At 35.0% G+C, this 20,351-nt stretch overlaps 2 protein-coding genes across 2 annotated transcripts in view; both read left to right on the forward strand.

The window, feature by feature from the left end:
- The first annotated feature begins 6,325 nt into the window (after window positions 1-6,325).
- The window catches only part of Rpn6 (regulatory particle non-ATPase 6), a 39,424-nt gene continuing 25,398 nt past the window's right edge, over window positions 6,326-20,351 (forward strand). The window contains exons 1-2 of the mRNA XM_089090689.1: window positions 6,326-6,485; window positions 16,693-16,797. Of these exons, the coding sequence (XP_088946815.1) occupies window positions 6,401-6,485; window positions 16,693-16,797 (190 nt within the window). The 5' untranslated portion in view covers window positions 6,326-6,400. The remainder of the gene's footprint in view (window positions 6,486-16,692; window positions 16,798-20,351) is intronic.
- Window positions 6,980-20,351, forward strand: part of LOC148951156 (protein adenylyltransferase Fic-like) — a 464,238-nt gene continuing 450,866 nt past the window's right edge. The window contains exon 1 of the mRNA XM_089090688.1: window positions 6,980-6,999. The gene's annotated coding sequence lies outside the window, so the exon portion shown is untranslated. The remainder of the gene's footprint in view (window positions 7,000-20,351) is intronic.

The raw sequence follows: 20,351 nt of genomic DNA on the forward strand, positions 1-20,351 counted from the left end.
TTCGCCCTCCCCTTGAAAAGTGTCTGTATACTTCTCAAGAGCAAATGCCAAATGCTATACGTAAACAATGGACAAACTTCATGACTTACAGACCTCTCTCCATTGGTTGTGAGGCGCCATGTTATCCCCACTAATAACAATCCATCTGCCCATTCACCTAAAATTATGAAGCAAATTTATGTTAAACATTTATTGCAAAAAAAAACACTATTACTGTTCGAAAAATTTGAATATTCAAATTTTGTCCAAAATTTCAGTTATAGTGCAACATCTTAATTCTTAAGTAGAAAAACTGAAATCTATATTAAAAGTACTCCTAAAATTAACGAATACTATAGCTACGTCATACAAAATAAAACTATAACTAATTAAAAAAAAAACTTTTCCAAAAAGGAAGTTTGCAAAGAAAAAAAAAGTCACATTAAATTCTAACACTAGCAGAAGTTAGGTCATATAATAATTCAAACTTGAACCAAATAAAAACTACTACTAATTAAAATGAAACTAAAAAGGGATCGAAACCAATATGAATCTAAAGCCATTCCTTCAGCTCTTTGTTTGGTGGTCAGTTTCAAAACTTTTTATCTAGAACCCACTATTTCCAAACTTCTTTAAAACTTACAATTCACGTTGTTTCATTTTTCAATGTTTTTATTAAAATTAATTTCTTAAAACTTAATGTGTCAGGTTATTACACTATTCATTTTAAGCCTAGCTTGATTATTCAGTTTAATTTTACTTTGGCCTAAGATTCATCTACTCATGAATAGCAGTGTCCGTTATATTTATGTTTGAGGCGATTATTCCTTTTAATTCCTGAAGGTTGAATCGAAATTTTGATGAAACTTGTTTTGGTTTTAAATGGGCAGGACAGCAACAAAGGCATGGGATGGAGGCTGGCTTCCCTCCAATAGCTTTTGCCTCCTAAAGGAGCACAAAGGCTTTAATTAATGGAATGATTCCTTCCTCGGCTTCTATAGCCATGTCTTCCATGTGAAATTAACGAGAAATAGAAAGTAACACAGTTGGCAAAAACACCTGACATCAGTGATGCCAAAACGTTGTACAATTGTACCATTTTGGTACATTTCACCTCTACTGGTACAATTTAGTACAATTCCACAAAATATGGTATATTTTACAAAATTATGGTACAATTCAATATTTTTGTACCTGTTTGTATTCTTTCATCTACAAATATTTTATGTCACCCTGATCTGTTCAGCCTAGTCAAGATAAAAGACAGTCAAGCAGTCACCTATTTTCCTTTTTCCGTAAACAGAAAGTCCACTTCCGGCGTCCAAAGGTTGACAAAAACATCTTTCTGTGTATCTAGTCTTACCGATTGAAAATGAAACTATAATGACACTTGGATTCACGATGGTTGGGAATCTAGTGGAATAAAACAAAAGCCAACCACCCAAGGTGAGTCTCCTCAGTTTGAAAATTTTCATTAAGGAAAAAGGAGCCTGCTTTGAGAAATCAAAAGTAAGTAGAAATTCAAAATAAGGCGATCTAGCTCCACTACATATATATATATATATATATATATATATATATATATATATATATATATATATATATATATATATATATATATATATATATATATATATATATATATATATATATATATATATATATATATACCAAATGGTAAATGTCTTTCCCAAACTTTGAAAGCAGTGAAAGTTATCTTTTTTTTCAGAATTGCATAAAATGATTCATTTTACTTGTAGATAGATAGTTTATCATCCTTTCATCCTAGAGTAGAACTAATGTAAATAGTAATATTTGTGGATGGGGGCAATTGCGGACAGGGAACTCGCAATTGATTCAAGGTCTAAAGCTATGATATAGATTTGATACATTAATAAACATTAATTGTTGTCAGGTATTTAATAATCGTCCCATTGTTTATATTTGAGTCTCTTAACTAAAATGGCTGCTGACCACTGTGTTAGGTGAATGCTGTGAACTTGAGTGCCTCTTCTCTTCTGAATGAGATGACATATGGTTTCAGTCTTAATTTGATTACCCAGATTCTGCAACAGGAAAGGTGTCCTATTTCAGGCAAATTACAGACTCGTATAAAAATTGGGCTCTACCTCTATCAGTGATTAAATAGAAAAAAAGCAAGTTTTTTCTGAAAAAAAAACAACACTGGAACCAACCACGACGCAACACGCACCTGCACCAACCCAGTCTCTGTTGTTGTTTACAAATGACATCGGTTGTTTTGTCAACAAATCATCCGGTCTCGATGCAAATTCTAAACTGTGTTTGCTGAAGAGCCCTTGGACTCCAGATATCTCCTAGATTTTTCCAGTATACGAAAAACAGAAGCTGAAGTTTCAGTTAACCTGGCTCACTCGTTTCAGTTGGTTGTCCTACTCTCCGTCTGAGGACGCTTCTTTTTGCAGATTTTGCGTTCTGTTCTCGTCAGAGACAGCTGGCAAAGGCTGCCTCCAGCACTTGGGGAATCTAGTCACCAAACCATTCAGGAACTGGAAGGATGCGATAGGGTGCTTCACAGCTCACCAACAAGCAGAGTTTCATAGAAACTGCATCGTATCGGCTCAAAACTTCATTTATGTCTCGGAGAAAAGGCAGGACAATATCGTGCACCAACTAGACACGGCGAGGAAAGTGCAGGTTCAAGAAAATCGCCTGAAATTGCGACCAATTCTTGAGACGGTGATATTTTGTGGGCGGCAAAACAACTTGCCCTTCGTGGTATCAACGATTCCGGCCCCATTCCAGTCTCGGGTCCAGAACCTTCTCACAATGATGGCAACTTCCGAGCACTACTGCGGCTGAGACGAGACACGGTGACGATGTTCTGAAGAACCATCTTCTTTCTGCGGCATAAAATGCCACATATCTTTCTCCCATCATCCAGAATGTTATCATCGCCGCATCTGGAGAGCTTCTTCAGCAGTCTATTTTGGAAAGAGTAAACGCAAGTCCATGCTTTTCGTTGCTTGCCGATGAAACGGCGGACGTTTTGAATACCGAGCAGCTGTTTATTTGCGTCCGCTACACGTTCAAAGGGAACCTGCATGAGGACTTCCTTGGTTTTACCCCAGTTTCTGATTTGACTGGGCAAGGTCTGGCCTCATCAATCCTGGGATTTCTCGAAAGCCTTGGTCTTAATCTGAACAAGATGGTTGGTCAGGGATATGACGGTGCAGCAGCGATGAGTGGGCAACTTAGGGGTGTCCAGGCTGTTATACGTGAAAAGTATCCGAAGGCGCTTTACGTCCATCGTAGTGTGCACAGTCTCAACTCTTCTGTATGCTCTATTCTGGCGTTTAAGCATTTCTTCCATGTCTTGTCACAAGTCTGCAATTTTTACAATACTTCCCCACTCAGGAAACAGAATTTAAAAGAGAAGATCAACAAAATACTACCGGATTCGAGGAAGCATAGTTTAACCGGACTCTGTGAAACAAGGTGAGTGGAGTACCACGATTCAGTCATGTATTTTCTTGAGCTGTGCCGACCAATCCTGCGATTCTTGGAAGCTCTTGAAGAGAACGGACAGACAGAAACGTCTGCAAAAGCGGCGCAGTTGCTGGACACGATGAACCAGTCGCAATTTATTGTTTGTCTCCATGTGGCCAAAGAGCTTTTCTGCCTTACGCTTCCACTGTGCAAGACTCTTCAGTCAGTTGACTGTGATTTGGCAGCTCCATGCAGGCACGTGCAAACTATCCTTTTAAAAACAAAGGAAATGCGAGGAAATGCTGCTACTGCTTTCACGCCTTTTTTCGACGAAGCTCAGCGTTTTGCCAACGACTTAGGAGTGAAGATGACTCGTCCAAGGACGAGAGGTGGCCGGAGTGTGTATGCAGACGATCCAGACCTTCTCAACCACTATAGAACCTCGCTCTTTATTCCTTTCCTGGACCACTTCACCTCCGAGCTGAAACAACGATTTGTGCTTCAACATAAGAAACTGCTGTCAAAACTCTGCGTCCTTTCTCCTGCCAAAATTGTTTCTGTCGATCTGAAGGCATTAAACCTGGAGTCATTGGTTGAATTGTATGGCGATATTATTCCCGAGCCGGACTGTCTGAAGCAACAAATTGAGCTATGGCGCATCAAGTGGGAGAATGTTCCGGTATCAGAGAGGCCTACTTGTGCTGTGTCTTCGCTTCAGGCATGCGACGCCACCTTTTTTTCCAAATGTTTTTCTTCTTCTGACTGTTCTTGTGACGTTACCTGTTAGCACTGCTACTCTGGAAAGAAGTTTCTCAACGCTCAGAAGGCTCAAAACCTGGTTGAGAAATTCAACAGGAGAAGAACAATTGAGTGGCTTAGCTCTGCTTGCAGTCCATAGGGACGTTGACATCTGCCCTGATAAGGTCATCGACATTTTTATAGGGAAGAAAAATAATCGCCTGGATTTCATTTTATAGATATTCGCACTTACTTTTAGCGAATTAAAACAAAAAAAAACACTAAAAAATATATAGATCACTTCTACTATTTGGCTTTTTTTTTTGCGTTAACTGTTTTTGCTGTCTCAAAAAAACAAAAAATTAGCTTGTAGTATTTAACTGTATGTAAATACTTGTCTTGTTTTTGCGTTACTAAAAAAAAAAGAAAAAAAAAAAAAAAAAAAAAAAAAAAAAAAAAAGCCCCTTAAAGATACGAAAGTATGCCTAGTGGACCCGTCCTCGTTCGCAAGGGGCGGACTAACGGTCTCGAGCTAACGTAATGTTCCTCGAGGATGTTAGACAAAGTCCACGGGAAAAAATCAGGTAACCCCCCCCCCACCCGAACAAAAATCCTGGATACAGCCCTGTTAATTCAACTGAAAGTAAAGAGCAACATTAAAACTTAAAACAAACAGAAATTATCATAGACAGCAGAATCGCGTTGCCTAAGTAAAGAACGATGTTGGCACAATGTATTATTATTATTTTTTCCTTTAGACCAGGGCACTGCGTATCAAAGGAGTTGTCGTAGAAAATTGGAAAGGGCTCTTTTGATTGGAAATTGGAATGGATAATGCCCTTTTTAATAGTGGAAAGTGATTGGGGGGCAACTAATACCCCTCCCACGCCCACTCTCCCATTTGCCCATTACGTTTAAAATCTAAATTTTGCCTTTAAATTAAATCAAAATGAACTGTGTAATGCTAATTCCCAACAAGGCATCTCAGCAGTATCCCAAGAACGACTGAGGGTATTATGTTTATGTTCAAACTTTCGGGACTACTTGTGCTCTTAAAAATTAACCAAATCAAAATAGCGTAAGTGTATCCAAGCTATCAAGGAAATTAAACAGATTTTTTTGCGAGCGGTATCAAGTTTTCTATTTCAGGTCAACTAGAGGAGGTATGAAACTAAATTAAACACTACTATTTGTGTCCAGATTTTTAAAAGGGTGTATGCTGTTAAAAATTACTGAAAATTTTTCTCCGGCATACAAATAGCAGGCCAAACTATAGTCTTTAAAAAAACGAAAAGATTTAAAGTATTATTTTCTTTTTCCCTGAAAAGACTATGTCAATATAAAACGAAAAGAAATTAATTAAAAAAAACTTTTTCCACAAAATAAGATTTAAAGAAAAGTAAAGAACTCCATTAAACCAAAAATGAGCAAAAATAAAATAAAATAATCTACAAAGCGTGAAACTACCACGAATCAGCATCAATAAACAATGAAACCCAAACGAACAGGAATTAGAATAAATAACCGAGTCAAACTCAAAATTAGTAGAAATTAACATGAGTAAGGCTCAAAACCTTTATGCTATCCGAAGGCCAGAACAAAATTTGCGCTTTACTGAAAAAATATACAAATGAATGTGCATTGTCAGTTTAGTATACATATACTGATATTTAGTAATCAAAATGTTAGTATTATATGATTTATTAAAGTTATAAAAGTAAAAACATTAGATTTTTTTCAGTAAAGTGCAATTTATGAGTTTTAAAAAGTTTGCCAAGATTAGTAATGGTCGTAAATGGCCAAAAAACCACGACTTCTGTTGGCCTGTAGTAAACTGTTTCTATTGTAATATATGTTACTCCAAATAATTTCTTTAAGTACTGCCAGAAGTAATGTACTGTATTAGAAGAAAATGAAAAACAAAGAAATGGAGAAAAATTTTTAATAAAAATGTTTTATGCAAAATTTTCATAGATACTTCTTTACGTCACCGACGATCCGCGTGTTACGCGAAGGATATGGTACATTTTTTTGTCTTTGGTATATTTTTCATGCAATTTGTGGTGCATTTTCTTTTGAGGCGCTGTACACTGCCTGGTATTCTTTTTCGAGTTTTGTTGAAGAAATAACGGATTAGAAATTCGCTAAGTCATTTTCGGAATCAAACAAAAAAGAACAAATAATTTTTAGGGAAAAGTTTTGAAACTGCTGCAATATGAGTCTTGTTATGGTTAATATACCCCCAATATTAACAAATCCCAAACCTACTGAAAATGATGTTGAGATTCTACTTCAAGCAGGTAGGCTAGGCTAATGACACCTTTTACTCTATCTTGTGAAGGGAAACATCCTAGTTAAACTTAAGTAGGCTAGTACCATAAGATATTTTTTATGTTTTGTTAAATTATATTGAGCAGCTTTCTGGCAATGCACTCCCACCCCCTTATGATGGTACTAGATACACCCCTAGTATTTAAGTATATACATGATTGCATTACTGATGTAGACACAAGGTGGGGTAAAATTCTTGGTCAATATATACCAAATCATATTATTGAGTTTCAAATAAAGTGAATACACCATTCGATGCCTTTTTTATGCTGATTACAAATATAATAAGCATTTCTACTGGAAATTAATTTCACCCCCCCCCCCCCTCGCTAGGCGCTACCTAACCTAACCCGGGATTGGTATATATAGGGGGGGGGGGCTGAAATTCATTTCCGATAAAAATGCTTATTATATTTGTAATCAGCATAAAAAAAGGCATTGAATGGTGTATTCACTTTAGTCCTAACTCAATAATATGATTTGGTAGGCTATATATTGACCAAATTCTAGTTTAGGTACTTTTTTGCTATTTTGGAAAGGGGTTAGGTTAGCAAAGTGAAAATTTCAGTATCCAGGGCCAAAACTATACTCTGGTAAGGTATTGCCAAGCTTATATGTTAACCATCTTCTGATTCCTAAATCATAGAAATTTTCCTACTTGACAGATCTATATTGAAATTTTTACAAGGCAACATTTACCTTAATTTTGAATTATTAATTTCTTCTTTTCCTGGTTTTAGTTCTGAAAATCTAATTCCTGTTATTTGAATATAATTTTAAGTCCTATCAATGTGTCTTTTTTCTACATTTTAGAAATATATTTGCAGATCTTTGAAACCTTATAAATTGGGGTTGAACAAAGTTTGAAAGTTTCATTTTGCTAACCCCTTTCCAAGATAAAAAAAAACAGCTAAACTAGAATTTTGGTAAATTTTTTGCAGTTCATATTATTGACTTACAAATAAAACAAATATACAAATTGATGCTTTTTTTATGCTCTTTCCAAATATAATAGTCATTTTTGTCAGAAATGAATTTTACCCCAATCCCTATATATACCAATTCAGGGTATATATTTGCAGATTTGAGGCAGGGGTGGGGTGGGGGTAAAGTTCACAACTGCTTCTCATTTAGTCTACTTCAGAAATAAAATTTATCCCCCCCCCCCGAATGTGTAAATATATATCCTGAATTAGTATGTATAAGGGTGGGGGTAAAATTCATTTATGAAATAAATGATTATTATATTTGGGAGCATAAAAAAGGCATCAAGTGCTATGTTTGCTTTATTTGTAAGTCAATAACATGAAATGTGAAAAATTTACCAGAATTTTTCACTAGAAGAATTTTGTTGCTGTTTTTATAATATTCAGCATGTTTTTGTTACTGACATTACCATGCCTACTTGCACTATTGACCAAAAAAATATTATCTATTCATAAATCATTGTAGATGATACTCAATTTACCACCTGAATTACTGCCCTATTAGCATTACATCCATTGTTGGGAAAATTCTATAAGGAATAGTAAATACTGTGATTGTCAGACACCTCACCTCCTACAATCCTATTATACAGAGTCAACATGGATTTTGTTCATGACAATCCTTTGGTACAAATCTAATTACAGAGCTCTTAGATAGAGGAATCCCAGTAGACCTCATTCTCCTATATTTTGACAAAGTATGTCATTGTTGACTACAGGCAAAATTAATTGCAATCAGGGTAAGCCAGGAGGTTTGTTGAGTGGGTGATAGCATTCCTGAAAGATAAAAGGCAGGGTGTAAAGGTGCATAGAGAAAATGGTCAGGTATTTTCCTCAGATAGTACTGAAATGGAAAGTGGAGTCCCAAAGGGAACTATCCTTGGTCCAACATTATTCAACATCTATATCAACAATGCTGCACAATCTGTCATAGATAAGATGAACCTGTATGCCAATGATTCAAAAATCATCAGCCCTTTAAAAACAGGCAAAGAGCAAGCCTTATTACAAGTTGACCTAAACAAACTCTCAAATTGGGCAAAACTCTGGAGGTTAGAATTCATCATTAAGAAATGCAGGACAATTCATTTTGGCAGAAAGAATATTAGGGGTCAGTATCACAAGTGTGAATAGATGGTGTTAGGCAAATGATTGGTTCCTCTCATGCTGAAAAATACCTGGATATACTTGAGGATGTTGAATTGAAGTTTGACCAACATGCTCAGTCAGTAACCTCCAAAGCACTCCAGACTCAGGGAATTGAAAAAGAATGTTCTGCAGTAGGTTATCAAAGCAGATGTCAAAGCTATACAAAGGACATGTTTGACCAAAACTGGAATTTGGTATTTGTATGGCAAACTCATTAAATAAAGGTGACAAGAAAAAACTAGAGAGTATTCAAAGGCAAACAACTAAATCAATAGAGGGTTGTAAAAGCCTGGAGAAGTTACAGCTTCCTACCCTCCTATCAACAGAAGCATGGGGCTGTCATCATGGAGTACAAACCACTACATACTCAGTTCTTGCAACAGAATATGCTTGAACTCAACCAGTCAACAAGAACAAAAGGACCCACCAAGAAGCTGTACTGCAAACAAGCCAACACCAGACTACAGAACAAAGTCTTCTCAAATAGAGTTGTGGGGCTATGGAACTCCCAAAGTGAAGGAGCAGGCTCATCCCCTAGTGTGGAGGCCTTCAAGGGAGCTGTGGACAAAGGTTGGTTGTCCAAGAAAGAGGATGCAACCAACATATTGGCTCAACATCTTGACTAACCATTACCTACAGGATAATTCCTTATATGCTGGACAATGTAATTTAAGGTAATTGATGATCAATAGGCAATATGAAACTCTTTTATGATTAGATACATTTCTAACAGTTTTGACAGGTCAAGGAACCCATTCATAAAGAAAAATAACTTCATCAGATGTAAAGCAATGGAGAAGTGTATTAATTAGACCAGTGCTTTATAGAACCATCAAAGGAGGAGAGCATTTTTAAGTGAAATAGCCTAATTAGCTAATCATATTTAAATTAGATTATCATATTTTCTTCCATTGTTATGCACTTCTTAAAATCACTTAAAATACTATTTTGATAAATGTTGCCATCAATCACAGAAAAAGAAAAATTTAAGACTTCAGAAAAAACCTGTTTTGACAAAGGAACTATGACAGAATGAGTAAAGGAGCTTAAAGCAAGTAATCTTTTGGATCTGCTTTTATTTTATTTAGATGTTTCCTTCAGAAGACCAGTAAATCTAGACTGTTACTTATTTGAATGTTTCTCTAACTTTCAACTAAATGCCATAATAAAAAAAGGATTTCATGTATTAAACATGCAGGAAACTTCTAGGCTATTTGTTGGATTTTTTAGCAGCATTTAGGTTTTTTCAGTAAGTACTTAGTGGTTGGCCACTTCCAAAGAAAACATGCTAAACAAATAAAAGCAGTACTGATATATTCCTTATTCTATGGCTTTTCTAAATATTAGGATTACTGCTCTGACAATACAATCCTCCCCTCCCTGATAGTTCTAGATGTAGTTTTAGCAGTGTATCAAAAAACAAAAGAGAACAATGTATTTCTTTCTTTGTAATATAGCCTGGAGCATGTTTTGTTAGTCAGATTATCATCCTTCCATTGTTTTCCACTTTTAAAATAATTTCAATTAATGCTTATATTCACAATTCTATTGTTCTTACTTGGGCAAAACTAAATTCTATCCAATTTCCACTATATCAAGAACCTACAATAAATTCACAAGATTCAGTTTAAGTAGAAATATATTATTTAGACTATGTCTAGAACCAACAGGGGTGAAGATATTTTGGAAGTGGAGAGGGACCTTGATATTCTCTCCAAGGACACATATTCTTGGGGTCAAGTATGGTTCTAAAGTGTGGGCTCTCCAAAAAACTGGAAGAGAATTTGCTAGTTGTTTTCCAGAGAAATTACATATGGATTGTTTTTGATACCCAGCTGATTGAGCATATCTCAAAAAGTAAGTTGTACAAAAACTATTGTTCAATTCTGCTTTCCAGGGCTATAATGCAAGGGAGGATGAGACAGCATCAAAGAAGTGATGACGTAATATCCAGTGATTGCTTAAACCTAGTTGTGGTGGATGCTTGTTTTTTGATAACTGAGGTTTTTTCTTTACTGAAGTTCAGTTTTTGTTCCTAGTACCATAATTGAAGTTGTACATTTATCAAAGTTATTGTTTTGTATAAGTAAATGCAATCAGTCAAAGAAAAAAAAAAGGATTTCAGCCTTTCTGTCTGTAACTTCTTGGGCTCTCATAGGCCAGTGTTTGGATCCATCTGCCTATGCTCTGAGTCTGCTCTGAGTCTATGCTCTGAGTCTGAGTCTATGCTCTGAGTCTATACCTCTAGTGTCTGTAATCCATCTGCCTATGCTCTGATGGCTTCTGAGTAGTCACTTGTTTGGTGTCCTGAAGTAACTAAAGTCACTTTTTTTACACACCTCATCACAGCTGACCCCTGCAATATGTAAAAGAAAATTTAACCACAAGACTGAATAGAGGCAAAAGCCTTTTTATTGCAGTTTATATTATTATTATTATTAAGACTAGGTTGAATGTAGTATTTTCTTTCACTATAGGTATAACACTCCTGGTGGGAATACTGAATAAAAATGGAAAAACCTACCCATAAAAGTGGAAAAATCTTTCGATTTTGAGGGGGTAAAGTAACTACAAACCCCCTCCACTCTTTGTATGTCAGTATCAACATTAATCAACTTCAATAAAAATATTTAATATTTTTTTTAGCAGATGAATAGCAAATATTGAATTTACTGTTTTCAATCAGAGTGCTTATGGGTATTTATATACCCAAAATCACCAAAATATATGCCTGCTTTTCTTTTTTCACAGAATAATTTACATAAGTAAATTAATTCAAATAAAATACATTATGAAAATTTGTTCATGCTATAATGTTGTTTTAAATAATCCAAAGACAGTCAATTGAGGCATTTCCTAGATTATCTCTTATGTCTTATCCACTATTGTCTGCCCCCTGGACAAATGATTATTTGCCCCTTTGTAATTAGGTTTTTTGCAGTTTTTTATGCATCACTTAGTTAGAAAATGTCAATCACAGAAAACAACACAGTAGCCTAAGGGACTTTGGTTGCAGCTGTAGCTGCAATCTAATTAAAAGCTAACTTATTTCCTTTCTAATTACTAGAAAATGCTTATTGTCAAGGATTCATCCATGTGTTTTCTACCCTTGATCCCTACCTTTTAGAGACAGGTTGTTTCAGACAGATATAAAAAATATCTGGAACCACCCCAATCACCATATCTGGCATGATACCATGTGTTCTCTTGTGACATCAAAGTAATTTGAGACAATCAATGGATGACACTCAATTGTCACCCTAAAATCTCTATGTAAGCTTCAATTTTCTTGGGAAAATGCTATTGTAAATCCAGGAGCCTCGGCCACTCTATTAAACTCCAAACATACACCCTTAAAAAAAAAAATACTTCAAAAGATAATTTTTGCAAAATGGGAAACAAATGATTGTGTTTATCTGGATCCAAATTGGTGTGATAATAGGTTAACAAATGATAGGCCTATCATAAGTCTTTAAGAATGTTTACTAGGCTACTAGGTGTTCAGACTCAACTGTCCAGATCAACCTTTTGTCTGTATTAACCCTGCTCTTCCCTAATCATCATATCAGAGCACTCCTCCCCCAACCCTTTAGGAATATGTTTTGGACTACATCTATGTTACAGGTGCCAATCCTTTTACATAACTTACAGGAACAGTGCCTCTTACTAGGATATCATATCCTGTTATGGCATGCTCTAATTTTGGTTCAACATAGTGCACCTAGTGCACAAAGTCATATCACTTTTGTATGTTATGTATTGTGAATAAACACTTCTTTCTGTAGATGCTTATCAAGACGATTTTTGAAGCTGTTTACAGTTGGCGCCAACACTACTTCTTCAGGTAATGAGTTCTGGTCTTTAACTGCTCTAACTGACTGGAGAGAAGATCTCTGTCTAGTTGATGCTGTCTGTTTCTGGATTTTTGCAGAATGACCCCTAGTATAGACATTAGTGTGACTACAGAAGAATTTGTCCAATTTTGTCAATTTTCATGTCAACATGTCAATTTTCCCTTTCTGAGTTGACAACAACCCAAACTTTCTTATTGAGAGCCAGACCATGGCTTGCAATCATGAACAATGCCTCAAGTGGAAGTCTGCCATCTTCTGTACACTTGAGGAGTTTCTTACTCAATCCTTTTCCATAAAGCATCTCAGGTAATATCTCTAAAGATCATGAGTAATTACATGTTTCTGCTCCTTAGCCAAATAATGGACCTGAATTAAGACTAGTTGCAATTGTAATCCAGCATTGTTTGCTGTTTTTCAGTGAATGAGTATGTAGTTCAGCAGGTGACACAATTTTTAACAAATAAAAAACAAGTGGTTAGAATATTTGGCAAAGGAGCAAAGACATTCTCTCTTGAGGTGGTTGAGGTTGGAAGCAGAGTGCCTGTGCCTTGGGGCCAACCCTATTCAGTATATATGCTATGGTGAATGTTCAAAATTCCCTTTTCTTTGTTTTGATTCAATTAGCTTTGCAAGTCACCTTTTTCAGTCTTATGCAACCTATGATGGTGAAAGTTAAAGCTAGGTTAGATTAGGTTGACTTTGGTTCTAAGTATCAGAAATGGGTTAAAAACTTAAGTTAAGCTAACCTAACCTTGTCTAATCTAACCTAAACTCACATCATCAAATATTGCATTAAATTGAAAAAAAAGACTGGCCATGGTGACTAAATCCAAGGAGAAAAAAAAAATGTATTTTGGACATTCCTGGGCAAATGTTGACGTTATTCAATTTGTGGACATTCACTGTAACATATGCATAAATGACGTGCTTACAATCAAAGATAACAAAGTAAGTCTCTGTGCAGATGACTCAAAACTTACTGGCCAAGCATTGGTAATGACACTTTACTGCCATTGCCTTACTGGTAATGGTACTGAGGGTCCTGTATGTTAAGCAGACACAGCAGAGAATATTCATTCATTCCAACAAAGCTTGATTTCATTTGCACTCTGGACTAACACCCAGAAGCTGGAACTCAGTGCATATAAATGCAAGACCGTCTGTCTTGGGAATAACAACCCATGCACCCAGTACCATATGGAGTGTAAGGATGAATCCTAAAAAGGTATCTCCAACAACCATCCAGAAAGATACCTTGTTTTACTGATCAATAATGAATTGAATTTTCATCTTCATGTATAGGCAGCTGTTGCCAAGGCCAATCTGACACTCGTGATGATTAAAATTGTATGCACTACCAGGTTCCAAACTATCATGACCAACCTCTACAAGAGACCAGTTTGACCAGAGTCAGAGTTTGGGATGTGTGGCATATACCCAGTCAAAAGACCAATTAAGCAGCTCTTGTGTCAGTCCAGTAAAGGGTAAAAAAATGGATTAAAGGCTTCGATCATGTCCCTTATTCACCATGTCTTCAGAAGTGTCAGATGCTACCCATCACTGATCAATACAAACTGTGTGATGTGATCATAGCTTATAAGATTCTGAATGCCAACAACAGTATTATATAAAGAACTGGAGGTCATTCTCATAAGTTAAAAAAAAAGACAATGTGTTAAAATTAAATACCAAAAAAGACCACACAGCATTTCCATCATAAACAATAAGTAGAACAACAGGGAAATTTTTATACAAGACAGTCAAACACAACTTTAAATGAATATTTTGACCCTATATCCAAGGGCCATCCTCAGCAGAACAAATGAAAAAAACAATATAAAAGAAACTTACATTAAAATTTCATCATTGAAACTGAAAAAAGGTTTTTAAAATTATCAAAACAACTGTAATATCATTAATTTCAAGGAAGTTCAACCAGGACTGGTACACCAAGCAAAGTGAAAAAAAAACAACAAACAATTCTTCCAAATGGAATAAAAAATACTTACAGACACGCTCTCAAAGCTAATCTCGCCTTCTTGGCAGTCAGCCTAGAAGGTCTATCCATAACAGATCGAGTGGAATTATTTACTTTTTTTTTAATATAATTAGTTAAATCATTTTTAATTAAATTTGTATATAGGGCATTAAGCGAATATTCCCCCAACTCTTTATTTAAAGAAATAATACTGTTTATTTTGATTTTAATTTCAGTTGTCTCTCAAACAACCTGCTTTATGCCTAAATCATTGCTAACAAGGCAAGTTTCTTCAAAAAGCATTTTATGGCTAGGGTTATCATAGAAATGACTGCTTAAAGCAGAATCAAAAGAAATATTTGTACTATTAGAATTTAAAGCTTTAGTTATGTTGCCTTTGTGTTGTTGTAGGCGTTTTTCTAAATTTTGGTGGGTTCTACCAACATAAAATGGCCACAGTCACATGGTATTTGATAAACCCCTCTTTGGGGAGTAACTGGGGTTATATCTTTACTAGAGTTTAGGAGATTCATGATTTTAAAATTATTGGTAAATATTACATAAAAAATATTTTGTGTGGTAAACTTTTTTTAAATGTGTAGTGACTTTTGGAATATATGGATGGTAAATTATATTTGAGGGCCTTGCAGGAACTTCACATTGTAAAAGACTTTTGATTTTACAGGAGTGTCTTGCCAATCTTTGGCTAATTGTATTGTTAATAAAGACAATAGGATAACCATTTCCAACAATTATGTCTAATAAAATTTAGTTGTGGTAGTTAACCACAAGTGTCAATGCTATTTTTTGGAAGCTGTGTGTGTTTTCACATATTTTTGGATTAGAAAAGTTTTCTTGGCTGCTTGCACATTAGTATCTACATAATAGCTGACCAATCCAACTGAAAGATAAAAGTGAAAATGGTTATTGGCTTAAAGAATGACATCTACTGGACCTAATTTACTAAGCCCATTCTCAGAAAATAATAAACATACTCAACATGATAACTACACTTAATATCCTGAATAGAAGGAAGCAAAATAGTAACATGTATAAAAAAAAAATAATGACTAAGATATCTGGGCTGAACAATGCACCAGCTGGACCAGCAGATAGGTCATGGTACACGCATTTACCTATGATGAACTTGTTGGGTATCAGAACTTGTTGCTCCCATGGACTTGACTCCCAGAAAAGTTAAAAATGAATGAAAAAGCACATGGTAAAATTTTAGCTGATAGGCTTTTTGTTGTCTTAGTAAGTAGCTGAGTTATATAAATGGATCTTCCAGGAACAAATCTAGCACAAAGTATGACCTTGGAAGGTTCTTCTGAAGTACTGTAGCTACCATCAACCCTTGTCCCTCCAACAGGTTGCTGCTCTTTGATGAGCAAGGACTAAGTTTTGTTATGAAAATACAACTTTCAGAAATAGATCTTCAGCCAAAATGAGGCCCAAAAGATGAACTTTCGGCCTAATACCCTTGCTAAACTCTGGACTATTAGGTTTCAAAAGATTTTGTAAAAATGTGTCACAAACTGAAAAAAGTTCTAATATTGTATGACTAGAATCCAATACAAATAGAAAACGTATGATATAACTCCCCCCTCCCCCAGTAGACCCTTATGAGTTGAAACAAATAGATTTATCCTACCTTCATATTATTTTTTTTTTTTATTAGTATGTTGTCTTACCTATTGGAACATAAAGAATTTATTTGTGATATTTTAATCTCTGATGCATAATCAAGATGAACTAGATTGTGTTAACCATAGGTTACATGGCTCTTTTTGTAAGGGGTTCAAAGTGCAGTTTTTTGCATCTTCTCAATTGGTGTGGCTGAAAAAGGTGGCATACATTGTGTTTTTGTGGCAATCTAAAAAGTACTTACACATGTTGTCCTACATTCATTATGAGCCCTATGCTGTTTTACATTAATGTCCAGAGCCTTTTGTAGAGGGGTGGGCAACCGGGTTAGCTACCCTGGGAGTGCCATGGCTGGTGGATTGCCCACTTTGATCAATTTTTCACTTTGATTTGGCTTAGATTTGAGTCAGGAGGGGGGCGATGTGATTAATTCTTCTCTGAGCCTTAGCCTAGCCCTATAAACGGCTCTGTTAATCTCCTACTTAGTTAATTACATAAGGTTATTTTATTGTCATTTATATTAATTTGAAACATTGTATAATGTGTCAACGCTTCCTTTCAGTTGAAAAAACAAGAGAGCTAGATACTGACGAAGAGAATGTGAGAATGAGGGAACAATGCATTATTAAAGTAGCTGAATTTTACAGAGATAGGAAAAATGCTAGAGGTAATTATTATTACTGGTTTAATTATTTAATAGTATTAATTAAAAAAAAACTGTCCGAAAAATAAGTTTCTCAAAAAAAGTAAGGGACATTTGAAACTTAAGCTCAGCAGATACAAATACCTCTTAAAATTCTAACTCAAAACGACCAGAAACTACTATTAAAGAATAAATGAAACTCAAAACGAATAAATACACAATCATAGCAAAAAAACATACAACAAGTAATAATATAAATGGATAAATAGATCTTAAAGTGAGTAATACTTAGATTGAATATGAAAATCAAGCTTAAAACGAAAACAAATATTTTGCTATTTAAGTATAAATCAAACTTAAAACGAACAGAAATTAAATAAACAATCAATGTGAACAAACATAGAATAGATATTAATATCTATTGTATTTTGATGAAACGACTCCATTCGTTTTCACCTGTTTGGTTCTCTTGCGTGAAATTATAAGCCAGTAACAAAATCGTTTGAGTCACAAGATTGTTAAACCTAGTCTCTCTGTGACGTAATCCTGTAATTGTAACAAACATTAAAAACACAAGAAATATAAAAACACAAGAACAATTTAAAAGCTTTTTTTTTTGAAAAATATTCTGAGGTTGAAACTGAAAACTATATGAGTCTTGAACAGTCTTGGAAAGTATAAATCAAATCAAATTGAATATTATATATATATAATGATATTAATTGTTGAAAGATCCATCAGTTCAAGATTTTGTTTTCACTGTAATTTTTATTTTCATTTTCAATGCCATAAGAACTAGAAAAGAATAAATTTGTAATATACAAGTAATTCGTTTTCAGTGAAGCGCCAATGACGCAGAAGGCTTTAGGTTTTTACAGTTTAAAGAAGGGGGCAGAATCCAAACTCTTGTTTGTAGTGAAATTATATTTGTCTTGAACAATCTTGGAAAGAACTAATAAATTAACCTGGATATTTGATTTATAATGATATTAATTGCTGAAAGCTCATCAGTTCAAAATTTTACTGTAATTTTTATATTTATTTTTAATATTAAGTACAAAAGAAAACGTTTGTAATATAATTTGTTTTCAGTAAAGTGCCAATGATGTAGTAGGTTTTAGGCATCTGCAGTGAGGCGATACCCAAACTCTTGTTTGTAGTCGTTATTATTTGATTCAAGCCTGATTTGCATATTCAATTTAAGCTTTAAGATTTAAGATTTATTTATTCATTTATATTATTACTTGTTGTATGTTTTTTGCTAAGATTGTTTAATTCCTGTTCGTTTTGGGTTTCATTTATTCTTTAATAGTAATTTCTGGTCATTTTGAATTTGAATTTTAACAAGTATTTGTATCTGCTGAGCTTAAGTTTAAAATGGCCTTTACTTTTCTTTGAAAAACTTATTTTCCATAAAGTTTTTTTACATTAATTTTTGTTTGTTTTTGATTGCAAAAAGTTTCAAGTTTTTTTGACATGGAGGGGGGTTGCTTACTGTCCGATTATTCTCGACTTTAAAAACGGATCTAGAACTTTCAATTTAAATCGAATGAGGCTTTTTCAAAGTCTATACAATTACCTCTTTGATAAAAAAACCTTATATATGAACAATGGACAGCTTGCATAACTTGTGGGCAGCAATTGACAACACTTAATGGATTGAAAAAATAGCTTCGATAAGGGTGTTTAGAACATTTCACCTGGTGACACAGAGTGATCAGGACTGTTTGGAATTGACCTTAATAGGATTTTGGGTGTCAGACCAATTTTGCGTCTATTACAGAGTATTTATTTTAACCTTATTTTAAACATAACATTAATTTTAAATATTTTAACATTTTCAGTTTGAGAGAATTTCTGGGAGTAGTTGTATAGCCAATTCTTTATCTAGTTCTAATTAGTGTATTTTGATATATCTTAACATCCCCTCAAAAGTTCTATATACAGAATATAGAATTTTATACAGAATAGAAGTTATACAGAATAGTTACAGTTATTGAAACCTTTGAAAAAATGGAAACGGATAACGTAAGCTCATTTCTTACTGGATATTTTTTGCATACTATGAAGAAAGAATTGTTCTCTAAACATGTTGATTAATTAATAGCCCTTATGTAGGCTACTTGGAAAAATTAAAAACTTCTTTTAATTTATCTTTTATTGTTATTTATATCGTTCCTAAAACTGCCTCCCTTTACTTAACCTCTTTTGACTATTAAAAAGTGAGCTCGAAGTTTCAATTTCCAATCAAATCAGCCCTCTCTGAAGTTTGTACGAGTATTCCTTTCATACGGACAATATAAGCCCCAGGGCATAACTTACAATGCCTGCCCCCAGGCCCTGGGGGGTTGTGACGACACCTGAGTTTTCGTTATCTGACCTTTTAGAAATTTTTAACTTAATGGGAAGAGCGGATCCAGGATTTTTGTTCGGGGTGTGGGGGGGTTACCCGATTTTTTCCCGTGGACTTTGTCTAACATCCCGTGGTTTTGTCTTTACAAGTATTTTTTAGACTCGTTTGCGACTCGGTCAAAATTTTTTTTTTTTTTTGGGGGGGGGGGGTTCATACCGGGTAACCCCCCCTGGATACGGCCTTGCTTAATGGCTATCTCAAAATTTTTATTGGATACATTTGGGGAAAAAGGGGCGTGGGGGGGGGCTACTTAACCTCCAATCTCTTTTGACTCCAAAAAACTGAACTTGAATATTCAATTTCCAATCAAATGAGCCATCTTTAAAGTTTTACGAGCATCCCTTCAATAAGAACCATATATTCCCCCAGGGCATAACTTACAACACCTGCCCTCGGGTGGGGGCTGTGTCGACCCTGGAGTTTTCGCTATATGGTCTTTGAACTATTTTTACAAAAAAACTATCTCAAAGTTCTTATTGGATGGGTTTGAGGAAAAAAATGGTGTGGAGGGAGGGGGGGCTAGGTGCCCTCCAATCTCTTTTTACTCTTAAAAACTGAACTAGAACTTTCAATTTCCAATCGAATGAGCCCTCTTTGAAGTTAATACGAGCATCCCTTCCATAAGACCCATATATGCTTCCAGGGCATAACTTACAACGCCTGCCCCTGGGCCCTGGGGGGTTGTGTCGACACCGGAATTTTTGTTATATGATCTTTGAACTATTTTCAACAAAATAGTTTTTTTTAATTTTTATTGGATGCATTTGGGAAAAAAGAGTCTGGGGGGTGGGGAGAGCTGGTTACCCTCCAATATCTTTTGAAGCTTAAAAAGTAAACTAGAACTTTCAATTTCCAATTATATGAGCCCTCTCTGAAATTTATACAAGTATTCCTTTCATAAGAACCATATATGTCCCCAGGGCATAACTTATAACCCTTGCCCCTGAACTGTGGGAGGAGTGTCCTGTTCTATCATATAACTTCCAGAACTTTCAACTATGGTCAACAAAATGGCTATATCAAAATTTTGATTGGATGTGTTTGGAGAAATGTGTTTGGTGGGCGTGGAAGGGGTGTCACTTGTCTTAGAATCATTTTCGACTATTAAAAAGGGAACGTGGGGGGGCTAGTTGCCCTCCAATCACTCTCGACTATTAAAAAGGGC

This window comes from Artemia sp. Qi Xiang Cuo, chromosome 6, assembly GCF_049724085.1.
Source record: "Artemia sp. Qi Xiang Cuo chromosome 6, ASM4972408v1, whole genome shotgun sequence".
NCBI classification, from domain to species: Eukaryota; Metazoa; Arthropoda; class Branchiopoda; order Anostraca; family Artemiidae; genus Artemia; species Artemia sp. Qi Xiang Cuo.